At 38.0% G+C, this 19,651-nt stretch overlaps 1 protein-coding gene across 1 annotated transcript in view; it reads right to left on the bottom strand.

Moving 5' to 3' along the window:
- Positions 1-3,177: 3,177 nt before the first annotated feature.
- EPHA6 (EPH receptor A6) overlaps positions 3,178-19,651 on the bottom strand; it is a 512,200-nt gene continuing 495,726 nt past the window's right edge. The window contains exons 15-18 of the mRNA XM_058185714.1: positions 13,786-13,935; positions 9,960-10,153; positions 3,704-3,853; positions 3,178-3,292 (exon numbers count right to left, since the gene is read on the bottom strand). Of these exons, the coding sequence (XP_058041697.1) occupies positions 3,178-3,292; positions 3,704-3,853; positions 9,960-10,153; positions 13,786-13,935 (609 nt within the window). The remainder of the gene's footprint in view (positions 3,293-3,703; positions 3,854-9,959; positions 10,154-13,785; positions 13,936-19,651) is intronic.

The following is a 19,651-nucleotide window of genomic DNA, read 5'->3' as shown; positions in this document are numbered from 1 at the left end:
TCATTCTTTATAGTTACATTGCTTAAGCAATAGAACTTCTGATACCATTTATGAGAATAAATCCAGGACTACCTGTATTAATGATTTGGTCATTCCTACACCACCCCCCGTGCATAGCATTCTGAATCTTGCTGGTGCTTGTTATGATAAGGAAGAATTTGCCCAGAAGGAATTGTTGGGAATTTGGAAATGAATATGCATTTAGTGTTGGAATGGAGTGGGGGGGGGGTCATTTCAGATGAATTCAACATTCAAATACAAGAGGGGGGGGAGAAGGGGAGAGGGACTGACTTATTTTAAGAGTAGCCATTATGTTCAAACAACAACTCAAATAGCTATAAAATGTTATCGGTGCAGGCCAGAGCGTTGTCTTTTCCTTTGTTTAGTGAAGGGATTGCTGCTTCTGCCAGTGGCTTTTCCTGGCAGTTGACTTTTGGCACATCACTATTATTCAAATAAACTTTTTCAAAGACATAGCTCCTTCATTGCTAACTTAAAGCAAGTCATATGGAGACTGCTATCTAGCTAGCCAGTATTTCATGTACAGTTGCATGCTTCATAGCTTCAACCATAACAAGAGCTGTGGCAAGATCCTGTCTTTGTGGGATTAGCAGCTGCCCAGGCAGAGCTTATGTTTTTTTAGGAGGTTGCTTGTTTGTGTAAACTAGTCTGTAATCCATATATGTTAACAAAATATAATACAATAAGGTTGCCAACAAAAGAAAAAAACAATCCTATTAGAAAAGTCTAGGAATGAAACTAAACTTGGCAGGCAAAATGAAAAGCCAAAGAAAAAGGAAAGATTTTTTCTATACATGAGGCTGTATTTTTAAATATAAAATATAATTTATATGGCTTTTCCCTTAATAGATAAAGAGCAAACCCACCACAATCATTACAATGATCAGTTTTCATAAACAGTATTAAAATGCATAAAATAACATGTTACTTCCAAGCTAGCAGACCTGATGGTAATCATATGGTAATCATAGTGCATGTATAACAGTACCTGAAAGATGTTAAAATCCAGACTATTAGCATCTATTAAATACATGGGCAATAAAAGAAATATTCTTATTGATTCCATTTCATATCTTTAAAAATAGTTTTTGTTTGCATTTTAGGGGCTTAAGTTTAAGAAAAAAAACACCCTAGTCTAATTTACAAATAGGTTATATAGTCCTGAAATTATATGTGAAAAACAAAGAAACAAAAAAGATTTGCATGGGAAGGCAAATAGAAATTAGACAAAAAGACTAGTCAAGATCATTTTCCTGTATTTCTTTTCTCTGATGCAATATAACCCTTTAAGCATTTCTATTTTTGAATGGAACCAAGAACCAATTTAGTATAGTGGTTAGGGGGACCAGGAGATAGTGAGTTCCAGTTCTCCCTTGGGCACAAAGTGACGAAGTGACCTTGAGCCAGTCACTCTCTGTCAATCCTAGAAAAAAAGGAGCTGGCAAAATCCTTCTGAAATTGCCAAGAAAACTGCAAGAGCCTATGTAGTTGCCATAAATAAGACTGACTCAAAGGCACCTGCTCCAAACCCACTCTGAACTACTGGTAGTTCCCGGTAGGCCATTTTAAGTCTTCCTTATAGTCATATCCATTATTGAATTATAAATGAGAAATTCTCTATAAAAGTTTTTACACTATTGCTTACATGCAATTTATGTTTGGCTCTTAGAGCACGCAGATGTACTCATTTTTTTTAATTGGAACAGAACTTATTCCACGCAAAGATGGAATAATGTAGCCAAATTTCATTTATGTAATTTTTGTAAGAGATACAGATAACAGCATTTTCTTTTAGGAATAGGACATGGCTACTAAAGTTTATAGCTCAAACATCTGGCTTATGAAAGGTATCTGTTGGCTATTTATGAGCACCAATTCCTATATGGCCTCATTTACTACTAAAATATATAGCATCCTTAATGATTTTATTTCTTTTTTTATTTTGAAGCAGATCTTTTCCCTATTGGCCACAAGGGCAGGATGATGTTTCCTGAAAGTAATGTAGTAATTAGAATGTTCTTTCATTTGTACTCATTGGAAAACTTGAAAACATTTCCATGATTGAAAAGCATGAGAATTAAACTGATATTTTTCATGACGGTTTCAAGAACAATGTCATTTTTCTGGGTTAAAAAAAGGCTACCTAGAGAAGTTAAATATGTCACAATGAATGGCTTAAAGACATTTTTCTTATGTGTAAATAGCAATTTCTTATGTTTTCTCATGTTAAATATATATTTATAAAGTTACATAACTGCATTGTGTAAAATCACTGGTACCTATCATGGATTTTATTTTGCTTGAAACATATTTTGGGACTTTGCTCAGTGTTATGGAAGCATATAGAAACTTAGACATGAATAATAATGAAACTAGCCAATGGTTAAATTTTTTTGTACTCTAAACTTTCTAAGATAGAGAAATCTGATATTCAAACACATTTAAACACTTGGCATTATTAAAATGTGGTCTTTGCCAATAATACACTTTATCTGTTTTTACACAAATTCTGTAAACATCTGTTTACATAAAAATTCACTATAAACTTTTAATTGTTCATTTTGGCCAAAAAGTTTTATGCTTCCATTCCAGTTGTCATAAACTAAATGTAATAATTACAAAATAAATGTAGTAATAAAACCCTACATTTGCAATTTAGTAAGCAATAAAATAAATACATTTGTCAAGTTCTTTTCTTGATTGCACATTTTATATTGGAACTAAAATGTCACAAAACATGAAAATAAAATGTCTATCATCATTATTGTTGTTAGTATTATTATTTAGTAATTTACCATCAAATTCTAATTACAACAAGAAGGTAGCAATTTCAAGCCAAGAAAGCCTTCACTTTCAAAAAAGTTGATGAAAGTTTTCTGAATACTTTACTGTTATATAAAGTTATACATCCATGCCAAGCTATTCAACATCATATAGCAACAGTCTTTTATTAGGGGCCAGGATGTTACCATCAGTTCATTGAGGATGGAACTATGTAATTAAGTAAAAATTCCAAGCTGGAAGAATTAACATAAATATTTGTGTTTATAGGATGAAGAAGATGTTTCAGTTTTTGAAACTGGGAAGAAAGAAGGAGTGAGAGTATTTTCCATTTTAGAAATGCTGAGGCACAAAACACAGTTGCTTCTAGAATTTTCATACATGAAATCCTTTGTCCTGTATGTGCATCATGTGTAACCGTAAAGTCTGTAAACTGCTCACTATTCGTCTCTGATGTCCAATAAGAACAACTCCAATTCTTCTAATGTCACTGCAAGATAAAGGTAATGTTGAGAAGTATTGGGTAAAGTACAGAAAATACAAAAACAAATTATTTTTAAACCTGAAATATTCAATATATTAAACCTGAAATATTGTATATAATTCAAATATAATATATTTTGTTTTTCAGCCTGAAAACTGTTAGAAAATGGATACTGGATATTATACATGTTGAGTAACTGGATTTGAAATGTAATGAAAGTTTGCATTTTTGACACTGGTAAGACCAAAATGCAAATTTTCATTACATTTCAAATCCAGTTACTATTTTTTATGAGGAATAAATATCTGTTGATTTAACCTATGCCTGCCATTTGTGATGTATCCTTGCACTTTCTAAAATTCCAATCTTACTCACTGTCCTATAAAAGTTAGAGATCCTAATAAATAATGTACTTACTCAATACTCAGTCTTGAAACAAGATCCATAGATGTGTACCCTGCTGCCATGAAATTAGCTTTGTATTGGCCCATTTTTATTGAGTCCAGCCAATCACTGACTGATACAAAGAAGGGGTATTCTGGAATTTCACCAGGTGAATCTGGCATTCTGTGAAAAGAACAATATATTATTGATTTAGTTTTATGATACCTTTATTAGGTATCATATTAGGCTGACAAGTAAATATTAAATAAGCTATGAAATCATTATATCTTTTCCTCGAGATTCTCAGCCATCCGGTTCATACTGTAGTTGTCTCAAATGAGGTTTTTCAAAAGGCAACTGGACTTCTTTTTTTCCCTTGAGCAAAAAGAAGAAAACAAAACAAAATTCATGTCAGAACCTATCCTTCCACCCCCCACCACCCAGTCTCAACTATCAGTGCCTATCCTTCCCTCACTCCCCCAATCAGATGAAGCTTCTTGGATGAGAAGTGAAACATTTTCTTCTTTAAGGAAAAAAGAAAAACAGTCCAGTTACCTTTTGAAAAAGCACCTTTGGGTGCTTTTCCTGTAAGAATATTTCTGTAATAGGAGAATATCTCTGACCTTAGGGTGTAAATATTCCATATTATCATTCATTAAAATAATTGTTACTGTTGTGTTTATTTCAGGTTTTCAAAGTGTACTGGAACAAAATACAAATGTTCTTTATATATATAATTTTAGACTGGACTACTTTCCTGCAGTTGCAACAAAACTGCTCTTCGAACTGCTCTACTTACAAAAGTCCACTATAATTTGCTTAAGAGAACAGAATGGTTTCTCTTGCGAGAAACAGATAGAAATAACTGAATAATTTGATCTTGTGAATTCAGTATGGGTGGAATAAGAGAAAGGTATAGAATAGAACCTTGAAATGCTCCAAAATTTCAAAACCTTTCAAGTGTTTAGTAAATAGTTTATAGCTTAAAATGTTGTTCTAAGACAGCGGTTCTCAACCCGTGGGTCGGGACCCCATTGGGGGTCGAATGACAATTTGCCAGGGGTCGCCTAAGACCATCGGAAATATGGGAAGTATACTTGCAAGTTGAAGAATCGCGCTCCAATGGTTGACTTCACAAGCCAGCTGCAGGCTCTTCAAATTGCTAGCCGAATTCGGCTTCAGGCGTGATCAATTAAAAAAGAGAGAAATCTTTGCTCTGATGTCTCCCTCTCAAGCCAGCTGCAATCACTCCCAATCGCTAGCCTAATCTGGCTTCAGGCGTGATAAACTTAATAGGGGAGGAGTCTCCGCTTTAATGCCTCCGTCCTCAAGGCAATCGCAAGCAGTTCAGATCGCTAGCCAATATGGCTTCAGGCGCGATAAATTCAAAACGAAAATAATTTTATGGTTGGGGGTCGCCACATCGTGGGGAATTGTATTAAAGGGGTCGCCACATCATGGGGAATTGTATTAAAGGGGTCGCAGCACTATAAAGGTTGAGAACCACTGTTCTAAGAGGAAAATACATTTAGCAGTTTAAACTGTAAGAAACATGGTTGAGAAATGGAATTTCCATGGGGCTGTTAAAGACAAAGTAATAGCTAGAAATCCCCTAACAATATCTGCCGTAACTGCCAGAAAATTCAGATCTGCAAAAGGATAACCACAAATCATGTAAATGATCTACTGAAAAGTTTGGTTGACAGTAGATTAGTTGTCCGTAGGTTTAATCTACAATATTGCTTATATAAGGATCTCTATGAAAAGTTCTTAAAAGGGAACAATTTTCCCCAATCTCATCACAAAAGTCATAATAAAAAATACAGAAGAAAACCTTGATAAACTTTAAAAAATGTAAGAACTTGAAATAAAGTGCTTTGGGCTGACAAAAGAAAAACTGAACTATTTTGCCACAACCATAATGTCGTGTCCCACTCCTCCGCTGACGGCCGGGTCAGGGAAATCCGAATCAGGCTTGCCTCTGCAGCTCTGCCCAAAGTCCTAGCAAAGTCCTCAGAGCAGGCAGGAGACCAGTAAGTGACTTCAGCAAGATAAGTTCGACTTTGCCTGACTCAGAGACTGCCAGAAAGCAGACCCTTTATATAGGCCATGGGGTGTGGCTCCATGACTCAGCACTCATTAAGGCCTGCCCCTCCCTTCCTTCTGTTGCCTCCGCCTATCCAATCTTCTGATGCGAGGGTCACTCCAATCAGCTGTTGGAAGTAAACTTTCCTCAGGCTCACATGCTGTGGAGGAGGGGGAGGGGTCTAGCTGCTCCGTTTGCCTGGGCATGGAGCCAGGGCTGGGGCCGGGGGATGCTCCCTCCTCTGCAGCCTGCTTGGGCATGGAGCCAGGGCTGGGACCGGGAGGTGCCCCCTCCTCTGCAGCTTGTCTGGGCATGGAGCCAGGACTGGGGCCGGGAGGCATACATTCCTCCGTGTTCAGGAGCAGATAAGCAGACCCCGGCTGCGGTGAGAGCGGACAAGACACAACACATAAAGGATCTATTTGTATAAATGTGAAATATTTATAGAAAAGAATAAGCTAACCATTAAGTGTTGGGCTGAATATGCATTGGGATGCTGTGTCACCAGGGCTAGAAGGAATGTTATATAAATGGAGAAAGTAGATTCAGCTAAATCTCAATATAATCTAGAAATTAGTATTCCTCAGTCAGTGAAGTGACCCTGAAAGGCATTGGGCATTTTCACAAGACAATAATTATAACCATACCTCCAAGTCAATTATGAAACACTAACAGCAAAAAATTTTTTTAGAATGGCTTTCAAACTCTTGAAACTTGAATAGTATTGACAATCTTTTGGACGATGTTAAACATGCAGCACATGCAAGGAAAGCTGAGAATTTTTTTTTTTAATTCAAAAAGTTTTACAGAAAAATTTTTCCCCCCCCCTTTCCCCCCAACCCCCCTCCCTTCACTAATACCCTCCCCCCTCCCCCCTGGCTTCCCGGAACAAGCACAAGGTATAGTTAAAAATAAGACAAACATATGCTAAGAAAATTTTCTCCCAAAACTATTATACCAATTTACCTTCTCTAGCTCTGACTTCCTCCTAACATAACCAAAATCCTTCAAAAAAAAATAAAAAATAAAAATAAAATTACAATTAACAATAGTAAAATATATAAATCAATAGAACAAATTAATCCTAAAGTATTTAAAACCAACTAAAGCATAAAAATCCAATCCAATTCAAAAAATATGTCCCTTATAACTTCTATAACCATATAATTCCCCCCCCATGTCTTTCTTACATAAGATCTTTTGTAAATCTTCTATTTAAAATTTAGTGCAACACCTTATAAAATTTCAATACAGAAAATTACAATATCTATTCAACTTTAGTCCTTCCTCATCAAAATCCAGTATAGATCCAAATATCTAGTCTTTTATGATAGATATAAAACATATAATCAACCCATTTCTTCCAGATTCCTCACAAATTGTCTTTCCGAACACTAATATTTTTGTCTATTAATATTTTAAAAAAACCTTGTTTCAAGAATAATACTTTTGTCTCTTGCCATTTTTTTTGGTGCATTAATCTCTGTCTTTCCTTCGTTACTCCTTTTAAAAAGTCAAACACAATATTTCCTAGAAATTCCTTATGTCCAAGAATCCAAAATTACTGCCGTATATTCCATCAGTCCAAAAGAGAACTCTTGGGAAACATTAAGCTTGTGAGTCTTTTCCATTTGAGGACAATCTCCTGTAGCACAAATTCAGGCAGTTCATCCAAACTATTTAAAGAAAACTTCTTTACATCACCTTGTTTCTTCACGATCAAATCTTCATATTTATCCACTTTTATTTGTATCTCCTGCATTCCATTTTCCGAATGGTTGCACTGGTTAATTTGCTCCAAGCTCTCATCCAAAACGTCCCCATTTTTTATCAATTCGTATTTTTGAATAATTAAATACATACTTTCTGTGTAGTCCTGTATAAAGTCACAAATCCATTCTTCTGAAAGAACCTCCATGACAAAGTTCCTGCTGAGAATCCCCTTGTAAAGTACTTAAACAACGTAATATAATCCAACAGTCCACAGTCAAACACAATAAGATAAAATCTCCATTCAGTTTCGATTCAACAGCAAAGCTCCCTTTGATGTATCGCTCTGCTTTCAGTTTCTCTAAAACGAAACTGAAGGGGGGGCAGAAATTTCTCTTTTTTTAAAAAAAAAGGTAGAAGTCAGAAAATCAAAAATACTTGCAAACCAATAATTGTTCACTCACGCTTGTTCCGCCTGCTTTTAGTAACCACAAAAAGAAATCAATTGCTAGCAGAAGTGGACACCTTCCTCTTTTCCTGCTTTTTCAGGAGCGCAGTGAATACTGGAGGTTGGGGGAGGGGTTCAAGGGGATTCGACCTTTCAGGACTTTGCATTACAAAAACAAAGCCTCTAGGGGAATCTACCACAGTTCCCCCCCCTTGCTCTTTCTCTCTCTTTCAACCAGAGAGAGAAATTAAGCCGGGATCAGTTGTTATGTCCGGCTTTTACCATATTCAATGCAAAGTGCCATAAATTAGCACCCAGCGAGAAAAGTGGCGCCACCCAGAAGCCGAGAATATTTTTGAGTTAGAAGAATTCTATAAGTTAAAGCCTTGAAAAAATCTGTATGATAGAATAAAGAACAATTGAAGAGAAATCAAATTCTATGACAATATTTGATTGAATTAAAAATTAAGACTGTTAGAAGTAAAAGAAAGGAATATACAGTAAAGTTGGTTTAATTGATCAAAGTTAAGATAAGAAACCCCCCCATATTTTTTTTTTTTTTACAATATTCTGGCAATCCTTTATGGACATTTTATTCCAGGATTGAAAACAATTGATGTTTTATAGATTTGCTTATAGATAGCGGTTGGGATATCGGGTAAAGAGATATCTGTTTAATCTTATAGGGAGTAAAGAATTATTACATTTGTTTATACTTGTGATGAAGTCTGGAAATCACTTCTTTATAATATTTTCTTTTTCTTTGTTACATTCTTTTTCTTTTTTTCTGCATGTTTTCTTCAATTACATTGTTTTCCCTTTCTCTAAATTTAATTTGTATTTTTTTTACTACTGTAATTAAAATTATTAATAAAATATATTAAAAATATTCTGGCAAGGGAGTAGTTTAGCAGGAAGACAGCAGGCTATAATGATTGTTTGGAAGCTGTTATTTCTGTCCAAAAGATATTGCAAAGTACTGATTGGAAAGGTGCACTTTCCATATACACTGTTTTCTTGTTTTTGAGAAAAGGTTCTACATGAGGTGGGCAGATTCTATCCATTAGCAATAACATTGCGATGGGCACTACCAAGGTGCCACACTTGTAAAAAGGCTAAATCTAGGATCAGATGGAAAACATCCCGTCCACTTCAGTACATATAAATCTAACATTAGCCAGCCCTATTATTATTACTATTGTCATTATCAATTATCCAAATAAAAGAATATAAAACATATAAACAGATAATACTCAGAAGTACAGTAAGTGATGATGTGTTTTAATCATAGCAACACCAAAGTTAGTCAAAGTGCTGGGAGGGCAAGCAGTAGACTCTGAAAGTACAATAGAAACTTGTCTAATAAAGGTCTTCTGATATTCAGTTCTGTCATAGAGCAACAAAATAAGACAATTCCACATGTCTGCATAGAAATTACAGTACAGCATAGGAATAAGGGAAACTAAGGAGAATAGTTTCAGTCTTCTCTGAATCACAAGAGCCAACTTATTTAGATAAGGGGATTTTGGAGTAGGTGCCCAGTTAGAAGTGTTGATGGTTGCACATTATCCTGGGGTTGAAAGAAGTTCTTCCTGAAGCTGAAGAAGATAAGACTTCAACATTTGTTTGCTACGTGTTTGGCTTTGGCTCCTGGCTGAAGATAGTGGAGGATTATATCATGCAGATACAGTATAACCCTATAGGATAGTTAATAAGGGACCTTTGAACCAATATTGGGGTATATATAAATGTGCATTAAAGCTTTTGTGACTTTATTAATTTACACACACACAGACCCAGTACAAGGAATTTCCTTATGCAGTTTTCCATAGACTTTGAATGAATGCGAGAAGATACAGGAACTACAGACTGCTAGAGATATGATAGTCAACTCTATCTGACGTAGAGGAAACAAAAAGGAATGATGACAAAAATCTCTACTTTAATGCAGAAACAAAATTATTATCTTTATGTAATTAACACGGTAATTTGAAGGGTGATAGTCATGCATGCACATACAAAAAGCATAGTGAAATGGTTCTTACATTAGTACATCTTCCACTAAAGTATGAAGAGAGCTGGGGTTTCGTATCAATTTGTCTAAGAAGCTGACAATGTCTGTGAACTTTGGCCGATGGCTTCTTTCCTTTTGCCAGCAATGAAGCATTAATTGATGGAGGGCAGCTGGGCAGCCCATGGGAGCTGGAAGCCTATATCCTTCTTCAATGGACAGAATGACCTATGTAGAAAGTGGGAGAGGAGATTTATTTATTTAATTATTTGTATCCTGCCCATCTCACCAAAGCATAGGACATTGAATGAAATGCACTATAAAACATTAAAACAATAAATAAGGATTTTAAATTTAAAATTCAGTTAAAATAAAACCAAGCAGGATAGAGAGGGGGGAGCAAAGTGCACCCAGGGAGGAGGTGGGGTGTTCTCTACCCCATTATTCATCTCCAAAGTGCCACACTCCCATTGGGACCCCAGACTAGTTAGCACAGGGGTGTCAAATTCGATTTCGTTGAGGGCCGCATCAGAATTGTGTTTGATCTCGTGGGGCTGGGTGGGCATGGCTGGGGTGGGCATGGTCAGCTCAACATCACTTGTGTTGGGGGCACCTATGATGGTCCAGGCAGTGCTGGGAAGATCCATTGTCTGCAGCGAAGGTGAGACCAGGGAGAGTGCCAAACCCTTGTCCTCCAGAGGAGCCTTGCTGTCCCTCTCAGGCCACACGGAGAGCCTCTGGACGGTGATGCAGACTGTCCAGAATCCTAGGCAGTGGAAGACAAGTGCTCAGCCTGGCCCTCGAGCTCCCATGGCACAGGGACTCCACAGCCCAGCCCAGCCCTGCTTCCTAGAGGGGGTGCCCGATTGCGCTTACCTCCTCCTCGCGGCTGCTGTGTTTATTCTTCTTGACCAGGTTGTTCATGGTGTGTGCGGGAGGGCAAAGTGTGTGGGTCAGAGGGAGGCCCACTCCCTCTCCATGCATGGAGACCCAGCACTGTAACCAAAGCATCCTCAGCGATAGGTTGGGAGACCACCAGGAGAGGTCAGGAGAAGGGGGACAAGGAGATGGCAAAAGGGCAGCAGGGCTGTTGGTAGCCAAGTGCTAAGGCAGGACCTTCCTTATTTCCTTCCTTTCTCCTTTCCTTTCCTTTCCTTTCCTTTCCTTTCCTTTCCTTTCCTTTCCTTTCCTTTCCTTTCCTTTCCTTTCCTTTCCTTTCCTTTCCTTTTTTTCTTTTTCCTTCCATCTTCATTCTCCTTTTTCCTTCCTTCCCCCTTTTCCTTCTTTTTCCTTCCTTGGTCTCTTCCCATCTTCCCATCTTTTTCTTTTTCTTTTTCTTTTTCTTTCTTCTTTCCCTTTCTACTTTCCTGTCCGTTCTTGGATGCTTAAATGCAAAAGGGGAAACATTTCTCTTTTTGTTTTATTTTTATTTTAGTTTGTTTTGCTAGCCCTCTGCCAACGAAAATGGAGCTGGGGGGGGCTGTGCACCCCCTGGCCCTGTTTTTGACCTGGATGGCTTCCTGCAACCCTCTGCCAACAAAAACAGAACCCGGGGTGGCTGTGCAGGCTCCGTTTTCACTGAGACAGGGCTATAGGAGGCCATCCAGGCTGAAAATGGGCCTGGAAAGGGGCACACACAGCCCCCAACTTCCATTTTCTCTGGCAGAGGCACCATGGGCCAGTCCTTCACTGTTTCCAGGGTGGCCCCACAGGCCATATCTAAGCACCTCATGGGCTGGATTTGGCCTGCGGGCCTTGAGTTCGACACCCCTGAGTTCACACAACTGTATCTTCAAGGCCTTTCAAAAGCAGGCCCAGTAGGAGTAGATCTGACTTTGGGAAGCAAGAGGCTCTAGAGGGTGGAAACCATAGCAGTGCAATTCAAGATGGCATACATCATGGTCCTACTCCTAGTTTCCCCTTGGCTGTAAACTTATAAAATCATTCAGCCAGCTTTCCTGCCTTACTTTTGTTAAACCAAAGCAAACTACACCAGAGTCTTTGGCAAGGGTTCTCAAACTTTAGGTCATCTGTGGCTTAATAATATTTTTAAACTTGATTGAGGTTGCTCAGACAAAGTAAGAATCCTGTCAAAATTCTGAGATTTGCTCCTCATTTGCAATTGATATTTGTTATGCCAGAATATTGGAGAAACGTGAAGTATAGATTAAACTTTAATTATTAAAAATAAATGGTATATTTCTTTCTTGCCCTCAATTTTATTTATGGTGTGTGAGAATCAGACAAATTCATTTATAATTTAGGGGTAGCACAATGTTTGAGAACCATTTGCTTATGGCTAGGCACAAAAAGGAAACTGCTGATGTATATTATATGCTATGGGTAGTCCTTGGGTTAGGACCATTTATTCAGTCACTTTTAAAGTTGCAATGGTGCTGAACTACTGGTACTTATGACAGGTCCTTGTAGTTCTGGTCATTGCAGCATCCCCATAAGCAAATTCAATTGGGAAGCCAATGGGAAATTGAAAGTTTTAGTTGCATGAGGTTCTCGCCTATCAGTGGCAAGTGGAAGTGCTGGAACTGCAGTTGTTAAACGATGCAGTCTCATGGTATTGTGTTTTACAATCCCCACATGCTAAATAATCATGCTAAAAGAGACTCTAGTAGAAATGGACAATGAACTAGAGTTTCGCTTCTATCATGAAACTTTTGCTTGGCTTCAATTATGTTTCTCCCCAGGTTTTAATCTTTGATGTCAATACTCAGAATACTAAATAATTTACCTATAGAAATAGAATTTCAATGGTACTTGTTCCATAGCAATTTTAATTAACTTAGTTGCAGTTAATAGTAATCAGTGGGGAATCAATTTTTATTTTCCACTTTCTAGCAGTATGTTGTAATAACAATGATTCCTATGCATGTTTATTCTGAAGCCAAGTGTCATGGCCCCGTTGGAGCTCGAATCTGAGAAGAAGGAGAAGATGGAACTGGGGCCAGCGGACCTGACGGATGGTGCAGTCCCTATGGCTCAGGAGGAATGACCTGAGACCGAGGATGAGGCAGTCTTAGGTCCATCGGGCCTCAGAAGAGTAGGCAGGGAGGAAGAGAAGGCTCAGGCTGATCAAGGAAGGGAGAAGAGACGGAAAGGGCAGGCAGTGGAGCAGAGGCGTGGTGGAGCTCTGAAGATGAGTAAATACCTCCCCTACCCGATCCCTAAGTGCAAAGAATGGAGAGAAGGCAGAGTCAGTGCAGGGTGACCTAACTACTCAGGAGGAGGGGCTTTTGCCAGGAACAAGTGTTTGTTTTTGGGTTGCACTCCCTCAGCTGTGACTCAGACTGCTTTGTTTTGAAGATTGTTTTTGCCTTATTTTGAGGACTGTTCTTGGCTTGCCCTAGCTCTGAAGATTCTCCTTTCAGACCTGCCTTGCCTTGGACCCCATCTTATTTCAAGAAGTTGATCTTGGTTTGAGATCGGTTTTTGGTTTGAACTGTGCCCTTGTTTGTGAACTGTGTTTGTCTGTTGTTTCACTGTGACCCTTTGGAAAACTGCTCCTTGTCTTGGACCTTTGCTTGCTCTGAGCCCTGCCCTTGCTTTATGTCTGGACCTTTACTTTGTAGACTGGTCGGGTAACTTATGGGCTGTTGTTTGGGGGACTGAGGGTGGAGCCTGACTGGTCAGTGGAGGGTCAATTGTTTAACCCTTTCCAGAAGAAATAAAAGACTCTCGAGAGGCCTGCCTGGTCTTGCTTACCTGGATAACACCAAGTCTTATTCAGTAGGACTTATTACTTGGTGTGCTCCTGATGATTGTAGGTTTTTTTGTTTTCTTTTCAACAAGCAATGGAATAAATGCATCCTGAACACAATAATCTGTAATAACCAGTTAAAACTTACATCCTGATTAGACATCTCCCAATACGGTCTTTCTCCATATGACATTACTTCCCACATGACAATTCCATAACTCCATGCATCACTTGCAGAAGAAAATTTCCTGTAGGCTATAGCTTCAGGAGCTGTCCATCTTATGGGAATTTTTCCACCCTGAAATTGAAAAATTCTTAGTATTTAAAACTAACAAAAAATACTCCCCACTGAATAATCCTACAAACATTAAAATAAATGAAATTCATAATTGCTGACAGAAATATTCTTATACAGTAATTCATGTATTAACATAATATTGCTTATATAATAGTGGATCATAATTGAAAACTAAATGCATTTTAGTTCTTTAAGGCATTTAATATTGTTAACCATATTCAGGCTGAGTAGGTGGCAAATTATTGTCTTCACTTTGATCATGATTTAAAGTGCCATCATTACTGTTTTCTTTGAAAGTTTATATTCAAAGTATGATGCAAAATACATCCTTCTGAAATAAAGTTTGTTCTCAAATACTATATATTTATCTAAAATGTATTGTGGCTCATCTGTACTTTGTAGTTATTATTTTCATAACACGTCTTCTACTTTTGCAAATATTGTTCTAAAATATGCACATTGGTTAAATTCAAGTCTAAACCATTTCTGCTTATAAATCATGTTTGCTAAACGAGGATTGCAAATGTTATTAACACAATGTAATACACTAGCTTTCATGTAATTGGTTGTAAAATCTGCCAATGTATATTACATTAGTTATTTTGTTTAACAATAATAAAAATAGCATTTTTGTTATCTTAAATATTAATGTGTTTATCAAAGAATAAGATTTGAATCCAAATCTAGATAGCTGTCAAAATGTACTCTGGTCTATTAAAGTTTGTAATGTAATATATTTGCTGGTCACAATTCTGTTAAGTAAATGAATGTTCTGTGTTTTTCTCTTTTAATTCATTTTTAAAAATGTTTTTGAATTTATTCCATTAATGTTCACAATTCTTCCAGTGCAACAGAACAAAAAATGCCGCTAGCCATATGGTCTCATAAGAATATTGGCACAGTTTAAATATCTATGATAAATATAACAGAAAACATTTAAAACTGGGAAAAGAATTATTATGGGCACAATAAAGAAAAAGACATTCTTTATTAATATTACTGTATAGCAACGTTATCTGAAGTTTATTTAGATCGTAGTACTTTTGCCTTTTGTTTTTATATGCCTTTTTTCTATTCCTGAATTTTTCCCATTTCTCAAAATCTACAGTAAATTCTTACATTTCTTTATTTTTTAAATAGAAGCATTGCACCAGTATCTTTGCTTCTAAATTCTGATACCTTTGCCAATTAAATAAAGAAACTGAAATAAGATCAAGAGACTCTAAAATAGACAAAACTAATAGTATAAAGGCATTTAATTGCTTACAAAGTTCTAAAATCTCCATACTAACACCAACAATATAATAACCAAATAATGGAGCATTGCATGATATGCTTTTTAATACCCCTTTGTGAAGGCTTCTGTTTGAGGCATACGTTCTTCCCCATTGCCAGTTATGTTACTCCACATGTAGTTTTCTAACCTAGTTTTTGAGGGTAAGCTTAAACTTTTAATTCAAAATCCTAACAAGCAATTTACTTTTTCTTTCTTTTTTATCGCATTTCTCTAAATTGTTATCTCGTTTATTGAATACCCAATGATATTCTTGTAGAGTAAAACAATAGAAATGAAAATTACAAACATTCATTTAGAAAATTCCATAGAGATACATCTATATATTGCATATCCAAGCACTGTAGTGTAGGATAATCTCCTATTATACTCATAATGGCTAAAATTTTATTTTTAGTGTTTTATAGATGATGGTTTCTTTTGTAAACCCATAAGATGAACAGGAATGGAAAATTTCATTACTCAATTACTTTTTGTAAAATATATTTTTAGGCAAAAAAACCTGTTACCCTTTTTATACATACATATGCTAAGTAAAAACATGAAATTAAGTAATATCTATTCATGAATAATAGAAAAATATATTTGTTTCTGCACAGTTAAAATAATATTTATAGCGTTTGATGAGACTAGTAAAACAACTTCAGCCCTTCTGTGCTTTTCTTTCTGATAACATTGCTATAAATAAAATTATATTTATTAAAATTTGTTGTTTACAGGTGCTTTATCATCAAATTAAAACAAATATGCCTTTCTACTAATATGAAACTTATATATCAGATTATCCAAAAAGGCCACTTTCCTCATAGGCTGATTATCTAAGGCAAAGCAGATTTTCTCATCTTCAATCATGTTGCAGCTGAACATCATTTCTTAAATTTATAATTAGTTTGGGGAAATGCAAATTTCAGTTTTCTGTATAACATAGCAGTAATTGTGCTAGTCTAGCTAAAGCACTAGAAACCATGTTTTCATCTGCTGTTTCCTGTGTTTTTCTTGATTTTTCAATTAGAAAGATAAGGTGTCACTGTAGGCTGCCACAATGATTCAATTCACAATGAATTCAGGCATTGCTCTCACCCAAAATGTGATATTTGGGTTTGGGTTCACATGTACAAATTGAGCCAATTTAGAATTCCATGTCTGGCCAGTGTTGCTTATTCAACAACTACAACAAAAGCAGACTCTGTATTGTTGTGAACAATTAACTCCATTGTTCAATTGGACCATATATGTAAATGAAAATTTTGAGATATATTTACATATATCTTATGAGTTGGAAACTGAACGTATTGCCCTAAGGATAAGTATAGAAATAAGCCACAGAAAAATGGAACACTGCAGCAAACTGTAGGACTTTGTTTAGGAGAGACTGTAAGAGACATTATACAAATAATAACAAACGTAAAGCTTGGAATGGAAGGAAGAAGTTCATAAACATAAGATTAACGAGTGACATGGGGTTGGATAAAAAGCCATTCACCCGTGAAGGAAACTTTCAAGTTCTTAATCTCTGAAAAAGCAATAATTCTTATGACTATTTTATTATAATGTTGCCTATATAAACAGTTTGCTAACAACTAGAGAATCTTTAATACTATTATTTAAGTATATGATACTGCCTCCCTCAGCTTTTTGGGTGTCATTTGTCCAATTTAGGAAAAAAACTACAATTTATAGTGCTTTGTGCCTATGTTTGCCCAATATAGTAAGGGAAAGAAAGAGTTAATGAGATTGTGTCTTTGCAACTGTGTGTGGTGTGTGTGTACATCCGAAGATCTTTGCCAGTTGCACGTGATTTGTTAACCAGAACCTGATCCTCCTTCACCAGGGGGAGCGGGATGACCCGCTGCAGGGATGTGCTGAGGAGTTTAACGGTTATCTATACGATAAAATCGTTCAGCTTCGGGACGGGTTGGACCAAAATTGCAGTGACTCAGGTGAGACGTCCGAGGGTGGTCTTGGTGACGTTGTTTGGGATGAGTTTGACCCTGTGGCTCCCGAGGACATGGACAGGTTGTTGGGTAGGTTGAATGCCACCACGTGTTTACTGGACCCGTGCCCCTCCTGGCTGGTGCTGGCCACTCAGGAGGTGACACGAGGCTGGCTCCAGGCGATTACGACTGCTTCTTTGGTGGAGGGTGTCTTTCCGGCCGCCTTGAAAGAGGCGGTGGTGAGGCCCCTCCTCAAGAAGCCTTCCTGACCCGCTGTTTTAGGTAATTATCGTCCGGTCTCCAACCTTCGCTTTGCGGCGAAGGTTGTAGAGAGTATGGTGGCATATCAGTTTCCCTTACACCTGGATGAAACTGTCTATCTAGACCCGTTCCAGTCCGGTTTCCGGCCCGGCTACAGCACGGAGACGGCTTTGGTCGCGTTGGTGGATGATCTCTGGAGGGCCAGGGATAGGGGTTGTTCCTCTGCCCTGGTCCTATTAGACCTCTCAGCAGCTTTCGATACCATCGACCATGGTATCCTGCTGTGCCGGTTGGAGGGATTGGGAGTGGGAGGCACCGTTTATCGGTGGTTCTCCTCCTATCTCTCCGATCGGTCGCAGACGGTGTTGACAGGAGGGCAGAGGTCGGCCCCAAGGCGCCTCACTTGTGGGGTGCCGCAGGGGTCAATCCTCTCGCCTCTTCTGTTCAACATCTATATGAAGCCGCTGGGTGAGATCATCAGTGGTTTCGGTGTGAGGTACCAGCTGTACGCGGATGACACCCAGCTGTACTTTTCCACACCGGACCACCCCAACGAAGCTATCGAAGTGCTGTCCCGGTGTCTGGAAGCCGTACGGGTCTGGATGGGGAGAAACAGGCTCAAGCTCAATCCCTCCAAGACAGAGTGGCTGTGGATGCCGGCATCCCGGTACAGTCAGCTGAGTCCACGGCTGACTGTCGGTGGCGAGTCATTGGCCCCGATGGAGAGGGTGCGCAACTTAGGCGTCCTCCTGGATGAACGGCTGTCTCTGGAAGATCATTTGACGGCCGCCTGGGGAGCCCTCGTGGCTCCCACATGACTCCTTTCCTGCGCAGACTGCACTGCCTACCTGTGGCCTTCCGGGTGCGCTTCAAGGTTTTGGTAACCACCTTTAAAGCGCTCCATGGCATAGGGCCGGGTTACTTACGGGACCGCCTACCGCTACCGAATACCTCTCACCGACCCGTGTGCTCTCACAGAGAGGGACTCCTCAGGGTGCCGTCAGCGAGGCAATGTTGTCTGGCGATGCCCAGAGGAAGGGCCTTCTCTGTGGGGGCTCCCACCCTCTGGAACGAACTACCCCCAGGACTTCGTCAACTTCCGGACCTCCGGACCTTCCGCCGCGAGCTTAAAACACACTTATTTATTTGCGCAGGACTGAATTAGATTTTAAATTTATGGGTTTTAAATGGGTTTTATTTTTTATATTGTTTTAAATATTCGGCTTTTAGAATAAGTTTCTTAATTGTTTTTACTCTGTATTTATGTGTTTTTATGTGCCTGGTAACCGTCCTGAGTCCTTCGGGAGATAGGGCGGTATACAAATACGATTAATAAATAAATAATAAATAAATAAATAAATAAATAAATCTTTAATATGGTATTCAAACCCAAGGAAACAGCTATTTTAGTTTTGGGAAACAGAAGAAGAAATAAGAGTCAGTTTGGTGTAGTGGTTAAAGCATTGGACTAGAAACTGGGAAACTGTGAAACTTTGCTGTTTGTATGAAACCAACTGGATGATCATAAGTTGTCATTCCCTCCCAGCCCTAGGAAGAAAGCAATGGCAAAACTTGCCAAGACAACTGCGTAGAGTTGCCTATGAAGCAGTTGCCAAGACTGACTTGAAGGCATGTGGGAAGAAAGGAAGGAAGGAAGGAAGGAAGGAAGAAAAGAAAGAAAGAAAGAAAGAAAGAAAGAAAGAAAGAAAGAAAGAAAGAAAGAAAGGGAAACTTATAAATTATTCTCTCCTCTGCCTTATCTTTTGGAGAATTTACAAATCAACAAAAGTTCACAGAGTTATAATTGCTTTGCTTTCTGTTTACATCATTCTATAGTTTGTATAAGACATCTTTAAACCAAAATACATGGACAGAGATTAGCACCACTTTTCATACTGTGTGTCAAATCATTGGGTGATTTAGATATAGACCTAGATTATGTTATGGGTGGTGCCCATTAATATCATGAGCCCTATAATTTTGGTACACAAAAATTGCTATTAGGAACATGATTTGGACTGAGAGAAAGAGCAACCTTATCAGTTTGTCTCATCAGAAAAAGCATATGCTTTCTAAATTTCAGATGTGACCAACAGTAAAAACATTTGAAAATACCTGCTTTACAAGTTACCCACCTACTTATTTTGTGTACTTTATTATATTAGCATTAATACAGAATAAAGGATTAACTATAAAATATGAGTAGTATACCCATATCATGGATTTT

This window comes from Ahaetulla prasina, chromosome 5 (assembly GCF_028640845.1).
Source record: "Ahaetulla prasina isolate Xishuangbanna chromosome 5, ASM2864084v1, whole genome shotgun sequence".
Lineage (NCBI taxonomy): Eukaryota > Metazoa > Chordata > Lepidosauria > Squamata > Colubridae > Ahaetulla > Ahaetulla prasina.
Note: the sequence above shows the minus strand (reverse complement) of the source record. Positions and strands in the feature narration are given on the sequence as shown.